Source organism: Saimiri boliviensis, chromosome 12 (genome assembly GCF_048565385.1).
Source record: "Saimiri boliviensis isolate mSaiBol1 chromosome 12, mSaiBol1.pri, whole genome shotgun sequence".
Classification (NCBI taxonomy): domain Eukaryota; kingdom Metazoa; phylum Chordata; class Mammalia; order Primates; family Cebidae; genus Saimiri; species Saimiri boliviensis.
This window is the reverse complement of record NC_133460.1, coordinates 85,790,278-85,809,309: the sequence shown is the minus strand read 5'-3', so window position 1 is coordinate 85,809,309 and position 19,032 is coordinate 85,790,278. Positions and strand designations below refer to the sequence as shown.

The window sequence follows — 19,032 nt, the reverse complement described above, 5'->3', positions numbered from 1 at the left end:
AGGCCCACAGTAGGTTCGAAAAGCAGCCAGGCTGGCAGGGGGGAGGAAGGGTGGTGCTTGAATTCGGCTCTTCCGAGCCCCTCCTCCCAGGCTGGAGGCCGAGGGGTCACAGACAGACGCGGTAGAATGGGCACGGGGGCTTCGACGAGCAGGCCAGAAGGCCACCGGAGCGCTGGACCTGCGCGGGCAGCTCGGCGGCCAGGGCCTGCGCTTCCCGAGACCCGCCGGCAGCAGGCGCTGTGGCAACGGCGCCCTCCGTCCAGGAGCATTAAGTTAAGAATAGCTCACGCTAATATCCCTGGCTGTGGGGAAACAGCGTTTTATTAAATGCTTCACACAGATTTGGTATAATAAAGATGAATATATTATATCCTTTGCCTCCTCCAGAGTGAGACAATAATAAGGGAGGAGGAAAAAAAAACAATAAAGTGAAACATAAATACAACTAATGGGACTTGTGGCAAGGGACCCGTGGCCTGTCTGGGCCACCACCTGCGACCCCACGGCTGGGACTGGGAACTGGGTCACTGGGAGCCGGACTCCAGCCCCTCCTTACCCAACCAGAGGGTCCCAGGCCCTGGCTTCCACTCTGCTGCCCTATAGCCAGCTCCCTACCCTCTGCAGCTAGGAGGACTCGACCTCACAGAGAGGCCCCTGGAGAGGGAGAGAGCGGGACTGGCTAGGGCTGCCGTCGGTCCTGGGTTTGGGGATGCGCCCTCCTCCCCGAGCCCCTTCTCCCGCTGGGTCCAAGATTGCGGCTGGGGACTGGGCCCCGGGCCCCACAGGACAGACTCTTGAGGAAAAATAGATCCGAGATCGATGGCTGCTCCCTTGGCCGGGGGAAGGCTGCCCGCGCCTCCTCGCCCCAGGGGGTCTCCCGTAGCATGCAGGAAGTTCCTCCTTGGGTCTTACTTCTATCCTTCTCCGGGCACTGCCAAAATCGTTTACCTAAAAATAAGAATTCCAAAGCTTTCTTAGGGCAGAAAGAAAGGAACACCTGGAGATTCAGCCCAACTCCTTTCGCCTTAGGTCACTCCAGGCCCTGCGAGGGCTCAATTCACCCGTCCAATGTCATACTATGTGGCTTAAACACTAGAGCCGCTCCAAACGCGATCTGTGTTCAAATCCCACCTTTGGTGCTGGCCAGGGCATCGCGACCTTAACCTCAGTTTCTTCTTTGGCAAAATGGAGACATGGTGAGGATTGGAGGGAAGGGTTCTAACGCCCGGCACCCCATCGGCTATAAAAAAGAAAAATAAAAAGCAGCTATCAGCTGCTCCCAAAATATTCGTTAAAACAAATGGCTATTTCAGATCTAGAATTCTCGAGAAACTCACTTCCTCCTTAGGCCGCAACACAGGCGACTCCCTTTCTCAAACGAATGAAAAGGTTTAGTCTCCCAACACCTTCTCTAAATCTCCTGCCTTTTACCACCGTCAAGGCTTAGAGAGGTGGAAAGACTTACCCAGGACCACACAGCCAGCCGGTGGCAGAGCCATCTGAGGCCGGGGAATCGCCAGCCCCCCTCACCCGTCTCTGTAGAAGACACCCGAGCTGCCCTGGCTGCCGCCTTCCAGAAACCCCTCGAGACTCAGTCCGGGCTAAGGCCACGAGGGTGGCAGAGTTAGTCCAGGCCTCCCTAGGGGACAGGGCTGCGGTGGGTGGCACCTCACCAAACTTTGAAAAGAAACGAATGAGAAAGAAATACATAGAGGCGGAGGGAAGCGGAAAGGAGAAAGAGGAGGAGGAGGAAGATGGGTGGGGGGAGGGCTGGTGGCCTAATTAATGGAAGTGAAAGGGGCTGGGGTGAAACTGGAGGGATTGAGCGTTGGTGGGTGTGGGACGCGATGAATGCAATTCCTCAGGATCGGGAAGCCAGGGATCGTGGGAATTAGGAAGAGACAAAGGGGCTGGGTTCCGCCCAAACGAAATTAGGCTTCAGGTGCTACGGACTGTACCTAGAGGGCTCCAGGAGACAGGGGAGTCTGGTGCGGCGAGAATTGCATCCACAGGCCCAAGAAAGACGGGGAGAGGCTCAAGTACGTGGGAGCTCAGAGAGGGCGGAGGGTCCTGCAACTTCCCTGGAGCCTCACTTCAGGGCAAGGAAAATCCCGGCCATGACGAGGCACCTCCGAGGGATCCCGGCTCTGATCTCAGATCCGAGCCTGAGCCTGGCGTCTTCACTGTGCTTGGAGCCACGCTGCCCACGTTCCCTGAGCGGCTGGGCACTGCAGATGCTGAGTTTTCCGCAGGTCAGACATCCGCATTCTTTATTCTGACTCCGTCTCACCGCCTGTCTTCTCTTGCCCGAGATCTTGGGACACAGGAGCGGCTTAGTTAGGGTAGACTGCCCAGCAGGCGGCCCCCTGATCCACTGAGGCCGAGGGAGTTGGGAACGGGGAGGCTCTCCCATTCGACCTGGGTAGAATCCAGGATACTGTTGGGCAGGGGATCTTCTACACGACTCCCTCTTCAAGGGCCTTGAGGAGTGGCCTGCTCCCCTCCGCGGGGTCTGGGACGCCACGCAGCGGCGGCGCTAATGCAACGGGCCCCCGCGCGACTGCTGAATTATTCACGTGCAGTTCATTTATTAGGAGAAGCCTGACTCAGGCCTTTCCTATGTCCGTTTACCGGGTGGGCGGCTCCTTGGTCTCCTCGTCTGTCCCAACTCGGCCTTCCGCCTTTCCACCTGGCCTAGCCCAGGCCCCATGCCTGGCCTGAGCCCAGCGCCCCGCCACAGCAGTGAGACAGACCTCTGTGAAAGGGAGGGAGCTGACCACCATTCATGGTTTTTGCTCGGACTGCGACGTTTCTGGGCCGTCTGGGTTAGTAACATAGAGGGTCAGCTCTTGGAGTTTCTGGGGATGAAAAGGAGAAGGAAACCCCAATTGTAGGCTCAGGAAAGCAGCCTCTCTCATCCCATTCCCACCCCTCACTCCACCCCACCCCACCCCACCCCACCCCATAAATAAATAAATAGCCATCCCTGGAGCCCGGCAGCCCCGGGTTCCAGGCTGCAGACCTGCTGGGGGAAAACAAGGGACTAAGGGTTTCACCCTTACCCAGCAGCGCACCGCCAGGACAACAGAGGGAGGAGATACGGGGGACTCTGGATCCTCTCTTAGGGTGGCATCTTTGGCTTTGTGCTTGGTAGTTCCCTTTGCCTCCAGGATGGTCCCTCCTTCTGCACCTATTCACATGCTCCTGGGTTTACAAAGTTCAACTCAAATGCCACCTCCATTGGGAACAGAACCAGATTCTTCCCCACCCCACCCCCACACACTTACTTAGGTTCCTTAATCCTCTTCATAGACCTCTGGACTACTGGGGTGGTGGGTGGGTGTCTGTTTCCTGCCATCCTGCCTGCCCGTCACCTCCCATCTTCTGTCCATTCTTCCTCTCTGCTTCTGGATGCAATGAATGATGGGGGTTCAATCCTATTTTCTTTTTTCTTTCTTTCTTTCTCTCTCTCTTTCTTTCTTTCTCTCTTTCTTTATTTTTATTTTTTTATTTTTAGACAGAATCTCACTCTGTCACCCAGGCTAGAGTATAGTAGTGCGATCTCGACTTACTGCAACCTCAAACTCCCGGGTTCAAGTGATTCTCCTGCCTCAACCTCTGAGTAGCTGGGACTACAGGTGCACACCATAACACCCAACTAATTTTTGTATTTTTAGTGGAGATGGTGTTTCGCCATGTTAGGAAGGCTATTCTCGAGCTGCCGACCTCAAGTGATCCATTCGCCTTGGCCTCCCAAACTGCTGGGATTACAGGCTTAGCCACTGTGCCTGGCCTCAATCCTATTTAAAAAAAAAAAAAAATCCAGCCTGGGCAACATTGCAAAACCCCATCTCTACAAAAAATACAAAAAGTAGCCACTCATGGTGGCCCACGCCTGTAGTCTCAGCTACTTGGGAGGCTAAAGTGGGAGGATCACTTGAGCCCAGGAGGCCGAGGTTGCAGTAAGCCCAGATTGTGCCACTGCACGCTCCATCCTGGGTGACATAGTAAGACTCATCTCAAACACACAAAAAGTGAATGAAGTTCATTATTAAGTCAGACCATGCCACTGCAGCTGAGTCCACAACTCAGGAAACTCACTCCGTAGCCAAAAAGCATTAGAGGATGTCTCTGGGCCCCTCTGTGTGTATTGGTGTGAGCAGCAGGAGTGCCGCACACATCTGCAGGCAGCTGGCCAAACCAACGCACCTATCCTTCCCCTGTACCCCTTGTCCTCTCTCTGAGGCACAGGCTAACTTCCATGTCTGGCTCTCTTTTTGTCCCTTGATTATTTATTTAGCTGCTCAACAAATGCTTGGAGACCTTGGTGTAGGCTGGGCTGGCATGGGGGCATGGAGAGGTGATTCAGGTTCTTCCTTCCCAAGTTCACAACAGACAGAGAGAGGCAGGACAAACAAAGCAGCACATTCCTGGCAATGTGACACTGACACCCAGGGGAATGTGCTAAGGAGCACAGAGGAGCTGAACCGGGCAGAGGAGGTTTCCCCCTGGAGACGAGTTGGGCATTACAGACAAACTAGGAGGGGCCAGGAAAGGAAGGGACACAACGCATCCCAACCCCTGGATGAGGGGAGCAAAAGCTTCGAACCAAAAAAGAAGGCTGTTCCAGAGGCTGCAGAGTATGGGCTTGAGCTTCGTTGGGAACTTGTCTCTTCTCCCTGCTGGTCTCTGTCACTCAGTGGTCTGTCTATGCCCCCCAACATTTCCAGAGGAGAAGCACTCTCCTCTGCTTCCATGCAGGACTGCCATGCCTGGAGGAGGCTGGCCCCTGTGGTATGGCCACCACATCACAGTGCCCTGAAGGAATTCAGCTCACAAAAGAAGTAAGGGGAGAATCAGGGAGGGGACCAAAGGAGTGTCCTGCCCTCAGACCTTGCCTCCACCTCTTCCTGCTAACTGAGGTCCTCAGAGCTGGGTGTGGCCAGAGAAAGCAGGGCAGGTCCAAGAGCAGGCTTGGAGCCCAGCCTGAATTTTGAAGCAGCTGCCTCCCTGCTCCCCACGCCTGGGAGAAGGCCACTTCCCTCCCCCTTCCCCAGTGGCCTGATTCCAGCCTTTACCTTTTCTGGATCCCCACCCGCTTTGAGAGTCCTGGGTGTTATGTAATATTGCTCCCAGAAAAATGTGACCCTCTGGGTACACACACAATTTCTGGGGTTTACAGAGCCCCTGAAGCCCATTCAAAGAGCCCTTGGGGGAACTCTGGTTAAGAAACCCCTGGTTCAGGGATTTAGGGAACAGACTGAAATCAGGAAAAGAAACAGTGTTCCAATCTTGATTACTCCAAAACAGGCTGTGCGACTCTGGATGGGTTACTTAACTTCTCTGGGCCTCATTTTCCTATTACGTAAAATTGGGGTAAGAGCGGTAGCTACCTAGAAGGATTGTGAGTAATAAATGAAATGAATAAACTCTTAGCCTGGAGCCAGGCACAAGGTAAGGGCTTATGGTATTTATTGTCATGGTTATTGTTGCTGTTACTGCAGACAGTGGCCCAGGGCAAAATGTAAAAACCAAGTGGGCAGTCCTGGCTCAGCCTGGGTGGCAGGAGGCCGTCTATCATAGTCCACTTCTATAGCAGAAGAAACACTCTGAATTCAGCGTAGCAGGTCACCATGGGACAAAAACAACAATAACAACAACAACAGTAAAGGATCTGCACTGCTGGTCAAGTTAACTTGTTTCAAGCGCTGTCAGACGCTTTTCTCTAAAGGAACTCTGGCCTGAGAGGCAACGCTGGTGCTTACACAAATAATCTGGAAATGAATGGGGCTACCAAAACAATCCAGATTGAATCCAATGGAGCCTTTGGGGGTTTAAGTGAATTATTCTCCTGTGTTAAGGATTAACTTGTTTTGTTGGGGTCTGCAGGGTCCCCTTATTGTGGCAATTCATGAAATGCTCTTTCCCTCCTCTTTGTCTGGAATATTCCCTAAACTGAGGGCAAGCAGATTTTTGGCAGAATCATCTCTTCCGTATCCACTGAGATAGAATAAACCTGGACCCTGACTGTTTAAACAGCAAACAGGAATTCAGGATCCGGGTGGCGTGCAGATTAGGCTCTGAAGACAGGTATTTCCTCTGTGGAGGAAAATATCAGCTACTTTCAGCTCCAAGTGAGAGGATGCTGGCCCAGCTGACTGGAGGTGGGGAGACCCCCAGAGTGTCTGCCTTGCCCCGGCACAGGGCCTCAGGGGGAGATCGAGTGGAAAGATTGGAGCCTGATCTGTCAGCGCAGACTCTCCCCCACCGACCCTGTGCTCCTCATTTCTGGAATCCTTTTAATTTCTAAACTCCTCTGAGGGGCCCAAACTATCCCCCTCCACATTGCACAATCATGTATAGCCCATTTGCTCTATGGGAAGTCATTCAACCAATATTCAGTGAAAGCCCCCGGTGTCTCCCAGGACTTCAAAGGTCCGAGATGAATCGGAGTACCCAGGTGAAGGTTCCTGCCCTCAGGTCTGGCAGGGGAGGCAGGTAGGGGTCAGTACACAAACCTGAAATATACTTCATTGCTCTGCAAGATGGATACAAGAGGCAAGGAAGTTTGGGCTCCCAGGAGTTCAGAAGATTCCAGCCCCACCCCTATGGGGTTTTCCAGCAGTGGAGGCAGGGGTGGGACCACTGGGCTGGGAAAAGGTTGGCGGGGCAGTTGGGCTGGTTTCCAAAGGTGGCCTGGATAAGGGGATCTGGGTGAATCGAACTAAAACAACAAAAGGCAGGGTGGTCCCACAGGCTTCCCCACACCCTGCACCTCATACTACACCCCACGCCCCCAGCCATATGGTGTGCCCAAGTGTGTTTAGCCAAGAGGCCAATCGATTAGGCCAAAAGAGCCAAGCCATAGGAATGGGCAGCAGGTACAGGCCAGCCAGGGAAGATCTGGTGACAGTGGTGGAAGTAATTTAGCAGATGATTGCAAAATGTCCTGTTCCTTTTGACATGGTGTGGCTGAAGACTAAAGGTCTCAATACCAGCAGGATAAGACACAAAGAACAAGCCAAGTAGAGGGACCCCTCTTCTCCCCAGTTCACATTCCTCCCCTTCCTGTCAGCTTCTCAGTAACCCAGAACTCTGCTGCTCTTGAGAGTCTGGGAGATGGGCAACAGCAGGGGCTTGGCTTGTCCTTAAAGTCTTATCCTGTGGGCTCTAGTACCAGATGCAATGCAGAGACTGAAGAGGACAGAAAGAGTGTGGAAATATGGGAGGAACTCTCTCCCTCCTCTCTCTCTCTCTCTCTCTCTCTCTCCCTCCTCTCTCTCTCTCTCTCTCTCTCTCTCTCTCTCTCTCTCTTTCTCTCTCTCTCTCTCTCTCTTTCTCTCTCTCTCTCTCTTTCACTGGATTGGGATCCAAAGGTCCTGGCTCCTGGATCTAAAGGGGTCTCCCTGCCTCCCTGCTAGCACTGGGGGTGTCACTTGCCTGAAGCTCTGGGTCAGGGGTTTGGGGTAATGGCAGGAAAAGGCCGAGGTGGGATCCTGAGGGTAGGAAGTGAGAGGAGACAGACCCCTCTTGGCCCCAGAGCTTCCAAGCCACCCAGGTTCAGCTCCTTGGTGCCCTCTCCCTCTGGTCCTTCTCTGACTGCCAGTCTCCAGGCTCTGACTCCACGTTTGCTAGGTCAGCATCACCTAGTGGCTCCCAGGGCAGCAGGGAAGCAGTAGAGACAGGTCTGCCCTGGGGTGGGTCTGCAGCTCTGAGGAACTGTGATTCCCATTCTCACCAGTCCTGCCTCTGAGGACTCGTCATCTCCCCACTCGCTTACCCTTCGCCCTGAAAAATACAGGACAAAGATGGATTCCAGGGTAGGGAGTTCTTCTCAACACTCACGGCACTAGGGCACCACACAGGAACCCTTTCTCCCGACACTGTCCCTTTTACTCCAAAGAGCTGCCAGCCATGATTCCGAACAAACAAGTGAATGCCAGATCATGAAACCTATCTCTGCTCTGCAGAGGCATCCAGAGAGAAAACCTGCTTCCTGCCCCACAGCCCTGCTTGGCTCACTCCCTCTCTGGGGTTAGAGATGAAGGGTGACGGGCAAGAAATTCTAGTCTTGCCATCCCAACCCCTGTCCCAACGTGAGGGTCACAAGTCCTCACACTGGCCTCTCTGGGCTCTTTTCTAGTCCAAGCGGTGCTTCCCAACCCACAGCCCACCCACCCAGGAGTTTACAAACAAAGCCAGGGCCGGGGCTGTGTGGGGGGCTGTGCGTGTGGGAGGGAACAGCTTTTCCTCCCTGGACCCCAACCCCCTCTAGGTCCTCCCCTCCTTTCTCCAAGGGCAGAAACGGAAAATTCGTAAGGGGGCCAGTGGCCCCACAGAAACCGAATGGGGTAGCAAGAGAGGAGGGCCTGAGGGCACAGCCCTGCTGGAGTGCCTCAGGGAAATGAAAGAAATAGCTGAGTTCAAACCACCTATATACCCGCGGGTTCACATGCATTTACACAAATATACCACCCACAAACACATTCAAAAATACAAACACCATCAAGTAACAATGCACACAACAGGCTCTCGATATTCACAGATCCCAGGCCCAAAGGTCCCTAGTCCCAGCCTAACTAGAAGCCCGGCCTCCCTGCGAGTTCCTGAGAGCAAAGCCCCAACCACGGCCTGGCCCCCGCCCCGCATCCGGAACAGCTGGAGTCGGCCTGGCCGTACACTCTAGCCGGGCACTGAGCTAGGCGGGGCCGGCAGCAGGGCCCCGGTCGGGGCCCGGGCGGAGCGCAGCGGGGAGGAACCGAGCCGGCCCCGTTAGCTCCGGCACCTGGCCCGGCTACCCGTCAGACGCCCATCATCAGGCCAACGGTGGCCCCAGCCAGCCTGGGGAGCGGATGCTGGTGGAAAGAGTGCAAGATTGCCAGAGGAGGTAGGGCAGCCGCTTCGGGAATCAGGACGGGGGAGAGGCTCCCAGAGCCACCAACAATTCTCTCCTCTGCCTCTCCGCGTGGAGAAGGCTGAGCTGCCCAACTAGCCCCCTCCCCCAACCCCTGGGGTCCTCCACCCCCTTCCCGCGTCGCACATCCAGGGCTGCCGAGCCGACTCTGACCTCCTGAGGGCCAGCCCAGGAGGGCTTCAGATTCCCTCTCCCCAGGCGTGTCGCCCAGGCAGTGGGGTGAGGGGCAAGAGGGTCACGGGCAGAGGCGCTGGGCTCTTGATGTCAGCTCTGCAAAGTCCACTCTAGGCGGCATCGGGGCCCACCCCAGTTCCTGCTCTTACCTGGCCCGCGCGGCTGCCGTGTACCTCCCAGGCTGGGGTTCCCGCCACCCTTTCGGGCTCCATATCCCGGGTCGGAGAGATCGAGACCTCCGGGCAGGTGCTGTTTTTGCAGCCAGGCCGGCGGGAGGCGGGTGCGCCAGGAGCGCGGCTCGCAGTTTGGGGTGGGGGCGGTGGCTTTTCCGTTGCCCGAGGTTCGGGTGCAATAAAGGGGCTGCTAATGTAATTTACAAACAGCTCGGGCCGAGCGCTGCGCGGCGCCGGGACTGACAGGCGCATTAGGCAGGCTAATTCCAGCCGGCTCCTCCTACCCCCGGCCCGCTAATTAATGAGCTTCCCAACTTAGAGCCGCCTGCATTGGACAGACAGAGAGTGAAAGAGAGGGCGAGGGAGAGGGAGAGAAGGAGAGAGACGGGGGGAGCAGAGAAGAGAGAGGGAGGGAGGGAGAGAGAACAGGAGAGAACAGAGAGAAAGAAGAGAGGAGAAAGGGAGAAAGGAGAAAGAGAGAGTAGTGCCGCTGGAGATAATTGATTACACCTCGATCAAGGCTAACTTGTTAGCAATAGTCAATTGCCCAGTCTCTCCGCCTCCCTCGCAGTCCGGGATCGGCGCCCTCGCCTCGGCTCTTCCAACTGCGGCCGCCAGGACCCGGGGCCAGGAGCCACTGCCGAGCCACCTGACACCTTTAAATAGCACCGGGGCTGGCGAAACTGGAGCCCCGCGCAGCGCGCCCCGGCTCCGGCCCCGGATTGCTGGAAGCCCGGGCAGCGGCGGCGCCCGCGTCAGCACCCTCCTCCCGGGGCCCTGCGCTGTTCTGCCCGCCTCAGCTGCCGCGCTAATCTGCCCCGCGCCCGGCCCGCGTCCTGCCCAGTGCGGCCTCCTTCCCACCAGCCGCCTCCCGCCCGCGCCGTCCGGCGCCCGAGCTGCCCGAGGGCTGGGTCCCCTCGGCCCGAGCCGCCCAGACCGGGCCCCCGAACAAGGCCGAGATGACTTCCAAGGAAGACGGCAAGGCGGCGCCGGGGGAGGAGCGGCGGCGAAGCCCGCTGGACCACCTGCCTCCGCCCGCCAACTCCAACAAGCCACTGACGCCGTTCAGCATCGAGGACATCCTCAACAAGCCGTCTGTGCGGAGAAGTTACTCGCTGTGCGGGGCGGCGCACCTGCTGGCCGCCGCGGACAAGCACGCGCCGGGCGGCTTGCCCCTGGCGGGCCGCGCGCTGCTCTCGCAGACCTCGCCGCTGTGCGCGCTGGAGGAGCTCGCCAGCAAGACGTTTAAGGGGCTGGAGGTCAGCGTTCTGCAGGCAGCCGAAGGTAGGCGCAGCTGCTGGGTTCCCCTGCACCCAGCGCCTGGCGCCCTGTGCCCTGAGCGCTTCGTGCCCTATGCCTCTGCTCGCCTCTGCCCGCTCCGGCCACCAGGGCCTTCTAGCCTGAGCAGCTGCTTATGGGAGTGAAGATAGGTGGGACGGAACCCAGTTCTTAATTCCTAGGGGCCTCTGGGTAGGCCAGAGTTGGGGGGTGGCCGGAGAGGGGTGGTGGGAACCCAACCTCTCTCCACAGTCTGCGTGCTTTGCCGGGCTCCCTTGCATTCCCTGTGTCCTGGGAGCTCTTAGCCCAGTTACTCGGCGTGGGGAATCGAGTCTTTTGCTGGGACCTTCTGGGTAGGGCAGGTTTAAATGATTGGGAAGGGATGGAGAACCAACATTCACATCGCAATTAAGGTGTCCCTGTCTGGCTTTCTCATACTCTCAGAGACTTTAGGTCTTTCCGACCAACTCTTAGGTAGTGGACAGAGACCAAAACAATTTTTCCTAGGGACTTCTGGGAGACCAAAGACAGAAGGTTTGCCGTAGCCAAGGCTTGCCCTGGTCCTGGAGGCCGAATTAAATCTGAGAAGGGAACATTGGTAGACTGCAGGCCAGACAGGCCTGGGTGGGGTACGGAGTTATGGGGGGAAGAGCCAGGGTGGGGCTTCCTCTCTCCCGACGCGAGCCTACACTGTCCTTTCCTCCCAGGCCGCGACGGGATGACCATCTTTGGGCAGCGGCAGACCCCTAAGAAGCGGCGAAAGTCGCGCACGGCCTTCACCAATCACCAGATCTATGAATTGGAAAAACGCTTTCTGTACCAGAAATACCTGTCCCCCGCCGATCGCGACCAAATCGCGCAACAGCTGGGCCTCACCAATGCGCAAGTTATCACCTGGTTCCAGAATCGGCGCGCTAAGCTCAAGCGGGACCTGGAGGAGATGAAGGCCGACGTAGAGTCCGCCAAGAAACTGGGCCCCAGCGGGCAGATGGACATCGTGGCGCTGGCCGAACTCGAGCAGAACTCGGAGGCCACAGCCGGCGGTGGCGGCGGCTGCGGCAGGGCCAAATCGAGGCCGGGCTCTCCGGTCCTCCCCCCAGGCGCCCCGCAGGCCCCGGGCGCTGGCCCCCTGCAGCTCTCGCCTGCCTCTCCGCTCACGGACCAGCCGGCCAGCAGCCAGGACTGCTCGGAGGACGAGGAAGACGAAGAGATCGACGTGGACGATTGAGCGGCACTCCAGGTCTTCCGCTGCCCTGGGTTCCTAGCGCCCGAAAGCCCACCACCTCCCGGACCGGACCGCCAAGGGGAGCTGGGACCTCCTCTGCCAACTCCCGCCTCCTCCCCTGTCCCCGGCCCCGGACTCAGTTCCTGGCAGCCGCCTCTGCCCTCACGAAGCAATAAACCTGGGCTGGCCGGCCGGGCCGGCTGCAGCCAGCGGCCTTCGCCGCCCCGGAAGCCCTCGCCGTGCAATTCTGTATGGCTTCTGTATAAATATTTAAACCTATATAGCGGGTTCTTCCCACCGCAGCCTGATTTTTTTTCTTTTATTTTTATTTTTTAAATCTCGGAGATTTCGATGTTTTCAAAGCTCTCGGGCTGCCGGGATTGCTGAAGGCGAGGCAGAACCCAGGGCTGCGAACACTGACCCTGCAGTCTAGAGGACGGGCAGCTCCGGCTGTTTCGATTTTTCTCTGCATGTGGCGAATGCACCGGCCCACTCTCTCCTCGCCTCCCTCGGCCTATTGCAGTTGACTTCTGTTTCCTCCTGCCTTTTTTCCTTGAGTGGGAAGGGGATGAGGGGGGCAGCCGGGTCCTGACTTGCAAGTTTCAAAATCGATCTTTCCTCCCCACCCTCTGAGAGAGAAGTCTGTTTTCAATGCCATTTCTGCCTCCTAATGCCCACTAATTCTATTTTTAAGATTCTTCCCTCCCTCTGCATTTCCTCGGACTGACTGTTGGAGTCCGGCTCTTAGGGACAATGCAGGGGGAAATCCAACCAACCAACCACCGAAAACAGAACCCAAAGCCCTATAATTATTTTGTACTCTTTATAGAATTTTTTTGCATGTGACAGAGACAGAGAGGGAGGCCGACCCAAGCCCTCACCCCATCTCCTCCGCAGCTCTGGGTGTCTCTTGACACCTTGAACACCCCACTCCTAGCTCGACTTGGCCCGAGGAGGGTGGCCAGATGAGGGTGGGTTTCGAGCGCCCCTTCCCTGTTCCTTCCTTGCCCTCTCCTCCCCAGACTGTACCCAAGGCCTCTTTCTCCAATAAATAAAGTCTTTGCCATTTTACTAGAACCGGCGGCGACCGTGTTTGAGTGAGCGGCCCTTTTCCGAGGAGCAGCGGCAGGCTGGGCTTCTTGCCGCTGCTTCTCGCCGGTCGCCCCAGCCTTGGAGGTTTGGGGGGATTTTCAGGGCAGGCTTTAGAGTGAGGGGAGGGGGGAGCAGCAGGAGGAGGCGCTTCTGCCCTTAAACCCGAGGCAGCTACTAAATCGGGAGAGATGCGGGCTTCGCCAGGTCGGGGTAAAAAGCGAGCCGTGAAATGCTGGGAGAAAATGCCTGTGTGTGGGAAGGCACACCATAGTACAACGTTAATTTGCGTTGAACAAAGGGTGAGAGGGGTGAACTTGCCCTACAGTTCTTGCATCCCACCCCAGACGCACAGGCATTTTCCCTGCGCTCCCTGATAAACAGGCTGAGCCGCGGGAGCACTGCAGGTATCACTCAGTTAGACAAGGGGTGGAGCCTTCGGGCTCCCAAGTTTCGGTTCCAGCCCCGAGGGCCTCCTCCTTGGGGAGTAGGGGGCGAGAGGCCAAAGGCATCAAGGCCAAGCTGAATTGCGAATGTGGGCACCTGGAAATGTAAGCCCAAGCGTCTGGGAGCTGGGGTGAATTTCTGGCAACATTAACAAATTCTGCTCCCACCCCCCCCCCCCCCCCCCGCATTCTGCTGGGGGCAGAGGATTGGATCTTGCAAGCACTCTCTCGGGTCTGCGGCGCCCCAAGGCCGCTTTCACTTTCCCGGACAGAGCAGGATTCTCTCCGGGCTTTTGTTGTCGCTGGGTTGGCGAGTGGCCGCTGTCACCGGAGTGGGGTCCCGCCTCCGGGCCGCTGGGCTCTCTTTCTCCGCAAAATTGATGTGAGAAATGCGCATCTGGTCTCGGGCGGGCAATGGGGCCCCCAGGCCCGAGCCAGGAACGTGCGTGTCCAGGAGGAAACGAAGAGACAGAGAGAAACAGAAAAAAAAAAAAAAAAATAGGAGCGCAGAAAGACACTCCAAAAGCAGAGAGAGAAAGCGAAGAGCCACAGAGTCAGGACAGAGAGAAAGAAACAGAGAAACGGAGAAAGGGAGACAGTGACAGAGGGAGAAAAAATAATGGGAAGAGAGGAGAAGAGAGAGAAGGAGCAGAAAAGGAAGGAGGCGGCAGGGCAGCGGGGCGGGCGTGCGGCCGGTTCCTCCCGGGCGACAAAAATCGCCCTCTCTTAGGATGGATGGGTCTGTAATTCGCAGCGCGGACCATGAAGGCCGGGACGAATGGGCCCGGGCGGCCGCTGACAGGCGACAATAGCCGGGCCCAGCCCCCCGCGGCTCCCGGTGCGGGCACGGCCGCGGCCCTCCGCAGCCCAGAGCGCGCCGGCGCTGGCGACCATATGGTTTTTGAATTTTCTTCACAATTTGTAGACAATTTGATGGATTAGGTCCCCGCGCGCGCCTCCTCGGCACAAAGGCGGCGCAGGGACCGCGGCGGGGCGGTCACCCGGGCATCTGCGCCCGCCGTGCGCCCCCCCCCCACCCGGCCCCCGCCCAGCGCCCGGAGCCCGGGGCCGCCCGCCCAACACGCTCATGAATCCCAATGAAGCGGCCCTGGCACCTCCGGCCGCTCCCTGCTTCGCGGCCCTGGGCCGGGCCCCACTGGGTCCCTTCGGGCTGGGGAGGGGGGCGGCCCCAGGGCTGAGCCCACCCGAACTGCGGCGCCCGCGGGGCGCGCAGCTAAGCAGGCGCAACGGGGCTGAGGAGAAACGGGGCCATTTATCCGCCCGTCTAGTTAAAGCGGGTTATTTGTTTGCTTCTCTGGCCTCCCCCCTCTCCTCCCCTCCCCCTCTTTCCTCCCCCGCCCTTCCCCTTCTGCCTTTTATTCTTTTGTCTCTAAATGGATTTAATGAGCCTGAAAAACATGACAATTGAATATAACCAAGAAATAAAAAATAACGAGGGAGGAAGGAAGGAGGAAAAGAAAGAATGAAAGAAGGAAGGGGAAGGATTAATAAAATAAGGAGAAAACGCAATTCAGTTCAGCAAATGTTTATTGCGAGTGTTTTCTGCGCCAGGCCGCGCAGGGGGCTGGGAAAATTGAAACAAATCAGATCCGCTTCCTGCCCTCAAGGAGCTCCTAGTCTAGTGGGCAAGACCCGAAGCACCCCCAGCGCTAGCAGGAGAAGCGGACCGAGGGATAACGCCGTGCCAGTTGCAAAACACTGAGAGGTGGCTACCAGGGTGTTGGGGGCTTCACGGAGGAGGTGGCTTGGGACCCGGGCCTCGAAAGGCTAGATGTAATTCGTTGTTTCCATAGGCCAGAAAAGAGGGCCAGCGGAAGGAAGGACCAGAGCTGCGGCGGAGGGAAGGGGGAACGAAGTGTACGTGGGAGCCTCGGCTGAACCCGAGCTAAAGAGGCCACGCGAGAGCGCCCTGCGGGCTCCGTCCCGCACGATGTGGGAAGTGGATTTGAGCCACTCCGCAGTGTTCTCTGTTCTGAGGGATTCGCTGCCTCCATCAGGTTCCCGGTGGGCTTCCGCTCTGTTAAGGCCCGACTCTGCCTGGAATAGCACCTGGGCTTGGGACTTATCTCTGGGCCCTATTGCGCAGAGAGGCTGCGAGGAAGACAGCAGCCCTAGGGAATGGCGGAGGGGCTTGGCTGTAGGCGGAGGCGAGGGTCTGGAATCCAAGGAGGCCAGGGCTCTAAGCCCACTCTCTACTTAGCTCCCCCAGTTCTGAAGAAGTCTGCTACCTGCGCGTCCTCGGACGGCCTTGGCTGTGCCTCCGGCGCTGCCGCTGGGACCCGCGATGCCAGAGGGTCTCAAAACCCACGTGCGAGCCCAAGGACTCTTAGCCCGCCCCTGTCAGGCCTGTCTCGGAATACGGCTGTTGGTGGTGTGTTCGCCCACGTGTGAGCTCCAAAGGAGCCGGGTTTGTGCATTGCGTGTCTGTTTCTTCTCTTGATCTGAGTGTGCGAGTGAGCGTGGCGTGGGTTGTGTGAGGGGCTGTGGGCCCTACGCCCAGTCTATGGGCATAGCTCGTTAAGGCTTGGGATCCTCTAGGCGCCTGCTCTTTGGGCCCGAGTTCCATCACCGCCTAGAGCCATTTGCCGATCTGTTCCCCCAAAACTCTGGGATCTCTGCGGACCCACTGTTGGTTCCCGGCTGACCAGGAGAGGCGGCTTGACTTTGTCTCTCTTTTCCCGGTTGTGTCCCGGGGCTAGGCGGGGCTTGCCAAGTCCCGGGACTCGGGCGGTTTCTGCTCTCCAGTCTGGGGACCCCTCGGCGCGCGCGGACTGCCGATCCCGCTAGTTCGGCTTCCCCTCGCTCCTCCTTTCCCGGCTCGGTGGCCTAGCGGGCGGCGCGGGGTGAGGCCGGGAGGCGCAGTTCCTTATTTTACGAGGTGTCGGACCGGTGTCAGACGCAGCTCTGATAAGTAATACTCCAGTCTGAGGGACCAGAACGTGGTAATTAATCCCAAAGACTTAAGTGTATTTTAGATCAGGAGAAAAAAAATCACTAATTCAATCGTCCGGAAAATTGAAGTTTGATGCATGAGTCCCCCCTGAAAGGGACGGGCTGGGGCCGCGCGCCTCCCCTCCGCCCCTGCCCGTCGCCGCGGGGACCCTCCTCCCCATCCCTCTGAGCCGCCAAGTCCAGGGAAGTCCACTCACCCCACCCTGGCTTTTCCAGTCACCTGAACCCAGAGGCACCTAAGCTTGGCTTCCCATCCGCAACAGCTAGCCCCTCTTGGAGCCCAGAAAGTGATTTGTGGGGCCAATACATATGCTCCCCAAACGCATTCATCTGAGAGGGCGCCATAGAAAGCCTGGGAGACATAGAGAGGGCAGCCAGATAAGGGGGCAAGGTAGGTAAGGTCAGGGGTTACAAGACATGTGGAAGGAACAGAGAACCTGAATAGGCTGGGGTCAGGAAGGTTAGCTAGCAGGAGGCTGCTGATGTGAAATGAAGTACATGTGGCTTTGAGGTGGGTGGGAATGAAGGAGAGTAGAACTGGGTGTACTGGGTAGTGGTGGGTAGGTTGTAGGTATGTGAAGAGGTGTATGGGAAATGGCTGCATCACTGTACTGGACTGCGTGGAGTGGAGGTCCCTGGCAGACACTGACAGGTCTTGAGGAGCTTGGAATCTGACCCCTGGGTGTGTCCACAGGCTGAATCCCCTAGAGGACAGGCTCAGGGACTGGAGCAAAGGAAGGTGGGAGTTCCTGGGGGCCAGCACCCCGGAGGGAGGAGAATTCCCACCTTGAGTTTTCCTGGGGCACCACATCTGCACTTCCAAGTCCAGGGCTGCTGTCTGCAAATCACCCTGTCTTCTCTTAACAGCTGCCAGTTCTGGGATTTGGGGCTGCGGGTGTGTGTGTGGTAGGCTGCATGGAGACTAGCAAGGGCACGTTCCTGAGTGTGGCATCGAGTATGTGCAACTGAGAAACTGAGCATGTGCAGCTGATTGATGGAAACAGAGCGTGGGACTGGGTGTGTGCCGCTGCATTCCTGCAACCGATTGTTGCAAACTAGCGTGTGCAGCTAGGTGTGACTAAATTTGTACAATGGAGAGGAAAAGAGTAAAGCTGTCACTGAGTGGGTGTGACCAGCAGGTAAATGATGCCCATAGTGGGTGAGGTGTGCAGGGAGCTGGTGTGAGCAGATAGCCGGGAGAATGAATATTCATGTGGAATTGAAGCTACAGACAGACAACCAGAATCCTAGCTCCAAACATTTTGACCAAGCTGGCTACTGAAATTTACATTTATAATGCTGGGGGCAGGGAGCACATGGCCTGACAGGGAAGAGGACTCAGGAGAGAACTAAGCAGAAGATGGGATGGAGAACTTTCAGCCTGGGTTGAAGTGTATTCTGAGGGCAGCTGAGGCTAGTGAGTAAGCACCATAGAGGCATGGACTCTGCTTCTTTGAAAACAGGTTGTGGGGGTGGGGGACATCCTCTGCTGTGTAGTTGGGTAATGGCCAGGCTGCCCTGCCTGCCTGGTCCCATTCAAGCTGGTCACCGGGCTGAACCTTTGTCTTTGGAGTTACCTGCAGATCTGCCCGTGGCTGTACCAGTCCCGGGTAGCGCTGGAAGGCCTCGCTTCGCCCAGCTCACTCAAAGGAAGTTCCTCCTCTCTGTGGGGACTCAGCCCTGCCCAAACTGGGGAGGGTACAAATGGCAATATGTACATGGCTGCAAGCAGAGTTGGGAGTGAATGAGTCCTGCCCACTTTGGAATCTGGTTTGTACGTGTGCAAGTGTGTTCAGGGACTGCTGTGCATTGGTGTGTGCCTGCGGGCCTGTGCAGGCTTCCCCATGGAGAGCTGGATGTGGCTATTTGTCTGTTAAAGGGGACAGATACAGTGGGGAAGGGAGATTGGTTACCTGAAGGTATCCCGGTAACCAGTGGATCTGAGTGTAGAGGCAACATCTGAACACATGGGAAGGAGGGATCCCCAAGTGTCTGCACCCCAACCCTTCCCAAATTCAGGGGCCCAAGACTCTTAAGAAAGGGAGATCCAGGTTGGGAGCCTCCTCCGACAAGAAAAGTGAGCCTTCTTCTCCCCTTTCTCACATACCTCTGCCAACCCAAAGGCTGGGAGAGGCACCAAGGTAGGAAAGAGGTAATATCTTCCCCTTCCGTCTCCCAGAGGCTCTTCAAGGTGAAGTGTCTGGGTCTTCATAGGGACTGTCTCCTCTCTCCTGATGTCTATGATGGGGCCGATTGATCCATCTGCCTGTGGTCTCCTGGGACCGCAGGTCCACATGCAGACGAAGGGTAAGCCCAGACAGGCCCACAGGCTCACAGCCAACAGAGGCACACCCCAGAAACAATGTAATCACACACAAGGCAGGCACCCAGTTAGATAGACAAACACTGCAGAAACCCAGTACACACCCACAGTGACCCACAGACACACAGGATGCCTGGAAACATAGCACAGTCACATATGACACAGCAAACTTGCCCAAATATGGGCAGCTAGCAGCACACGTAAGAATTAACAGATAAACCTTTGCCGTTAAACATACACACCATCCCCACTTTAGACATACAATACAAGCAAGTGACAGAGACTCAGCTCACAGTTGCCACAAACACACAAGGCACCAGCTTCCTGGCAGTTTATGCAAACATGGGAGTGGGGCAGGGGCTAGCTGGTTTAGGTGACTTCGGTGGAAAGGCTGCTGGTGTTCTGATGTTCTGGGAAGAATCCATTTGCAGAGAAGG

General features: G+C 57.0%; 1 protein-coding gene and 1 long non-coding RNA gene across 2 annotated transcripts; one reads left to right on the top strand and one right to left on the bottom strand.

The window, feature by feature from the left end:
* Nucleotides 1–293: 293 nt before the first annotated feature.
* Nucleotides 294–3,529, bottom strand: LOC120362532 (uncharacterized). Its single transcript, XR_012512922.1, has 3 exons — nt 3,063–3,529; nt 1,959–2,858; nt 294–1,240 (listed from the first exon to the last, which is right to left on the bottom strand). It is a non-coding gene; the product is annotated as an uncharacterized LOC120362532 (long non-coding RNA).
* A 5,858-nt stretch (nt 3,530–9,387) lies between these two features.
* LBX1 (ladybird homeobox 1) lies at nt 9,388–12,830 on the top strand. Its single transcript, XM_003945140.4, has 2 exons — nt 9,388–10,545; nt 11,247–12,830. The coding sequence occupies exons 1-2, from the start codon at nt 10,221–10,223 to the stop codon at nt 11,765–11,767; spliced, it is 846 nt and encodes a 281-aa protein (XP_003945189.3). The 5' UTR covers nt 9,388–10,220; the 3' UTR covers nt 11,768–12,830.
* Nucleotides 12,831–19,032: the final 6,202 nt, after the last annotated feature.